The 1,706-nt window shown below is 50.8% G+C and overlaps 1 protein-coding gene across 1 annotated transcript; it reads right to left on the bottom strand.

Moving 5' to 3' along the window:
- Nucleotides 1-104: 104 nt before the first annotated feature.
- On the bottom strand, nt 105-1,430 carry LOC106002654 (putative tripartite motif-containing protein 75; the record flags this gene model as incomplete). The annotated part of the gene is made up of 1 exon (XM_013037500.1): nt 105-1,430. A coding segment is annotated over exon 1 (1,326 nt), but the record flags the coding sequence as incomplete, so codon positions are not given.
- Between the last annotated feature and the right edge of the window lie 276 nt (nt 1,431-1,706).

Below are 1,706 nucleotides of genomic sequence, written 5' to 3'. Positions count from 1 at the left end.
AACATTCTTAGACTTTTATCAAAAACGAATCCTCCATCATCTGCCTCTCAGCAGAGAGTAAGAGGCTTTGAATCAAACCCAACAGAGAAAAAAGGTCTCAGCACTTGAGAAAACTCATCCACAAAAGTGTGGATGAGAGAGTTGTCCTTTAAATTGTAAAAGGAAACCTCACCCAATTCATAATCCAGATAAATGCCAACCCTCCTGGGCTTCTCTGCCAGGCAAAGATTGAGGAGAGTGGCATTTCGAGCCACATAGTAGCCATTGCAAAGCTGAACTGCCCAGCATTTGTTCAGTCCTGAGTGTGGCCACATTGCATCAGGGCCAAGGTAGTCCTGACAAACCCCTACTGTCCACGCATCCTTGTCCTCCACCTGTACCTCCCAGAAATGGCGGCCGGAAGTGAATCTTGCAGCCCCCAGGATGGTGGGATAGTCCATGACATGCATTGGATACAGAGGCTCGGTTGGCTCTGTCTGCATCAACGCCACACTCTTCTTATCCTTGGACACCCACAGATTCGGGTGTGCTGTTTGGGGATCCAGGGTCACTTCCACTCGAAAATTCTTCCTAATTCTCTGCAGGGCTGAAAGCTGCAGAGCAATGGCACAGGTGTCTTTCCTAAAGCTGAGTGTGTGCAGGTCTGGGGGCGCCAGGCTTTCACACTTGCTCAAGGTGCTCTTGATGTTTGTCAGTAGTTTCATTTCTGTCATCTTGCTTTTCTCTGCTATCTCTCTGCATAGAACTTCCACATGGTAAGCGTGGTTGTTAAACGCCATCTCGTTTTCCTCCAGCTGCTGCTGAATGTGCTCCTGTTGTTTCTGTACCTTGGCCAGGAATGCATTGTGCTCCTGTTCCACAAACATCTTCAAGTAAGTAGATTCGGTGGAGAGTTGCTGTCTCTGGTCTTCCAGTTCCTTTCCCAGGCACACGCGTTTCTTGTACTGGGAGGCTAGTGCCTGCTGAGCATGCAACACATGGTCATTCAGAGAGGTGATGTGAGTCTTGAGCTTTAGCCTGTGGTCAGCAGCAGCCTCCTTGATGGGCCTCACACAGTGGCCCTGATGCTCAGGGTGCTGGGTGCAGTGCTGACACAGCAGCTGCAGGTCATCCTCGCAGAAATGGACCAGGGCCTGCCCGTGCTGCTCACACAAGGGTTTCTCCTTCAGCCTCCTTTCCTTGCTTGGGCCTGTCAGGAGCTGCTGGGTCATTTCAATCATCCTTGCCATTTGGTGGTTGCTCCAGAAATGCCCCTCCATGCACTGGTGACGACACACTGGACAGGACAGCACCTCCATCTGTGCCCAGCACTGCCGGATGCAAGGGCGACAGAAGTTGTGTCCACAGTCAATGGTGACCGGGTCGCTCAGTGTGCCCAGACAGACAGGGCACTTGCTTTCCACCTGAAACTCAGCCAAGGCTGCTTGCATGGCCATCTGGCTGGGGATCAAGGTCTATGTGTTCTGAGGGCTTCTTCTTCAGGGTATAGGCCTTTCCAAGTCACGTGACCCAAGGGTAGCTTTGATGTCCTTCACAGCTCCTGCCCTCAGTAACAGAAGTTGGTGACAGGATTGGTTGCAGAATGAGCCGCCAAAAGCAGACAACTGCAAGCCAGTCCAGGAGCTTTGATGGTCAGCAGTTAATAATGGACACCAGTTAATGTCTCCGTGTTTCTGTTAATAAGGAAAGATGCATTCATTAAAAAC

This window comes from Dipodomys ordii, unplaced genomic scaffold (genome assembly GCF_000151885.1).
Source record: "Dipodomys ordii isolate 6190 unplaced genomic scaffold, Dord_2.0 Scaffold15838, whole genome shotgun sequence".
NCBI lineage: Eukaryota > Metazoa > Chordata > Mammalia > Rodentia > Heteromyidae > Dipodomys > Dipodomys ordii.
Note: the sequence above shows the minus strand (reverse complement) of the source record. Positions and strands in the feature narration are given on the sequence as shown.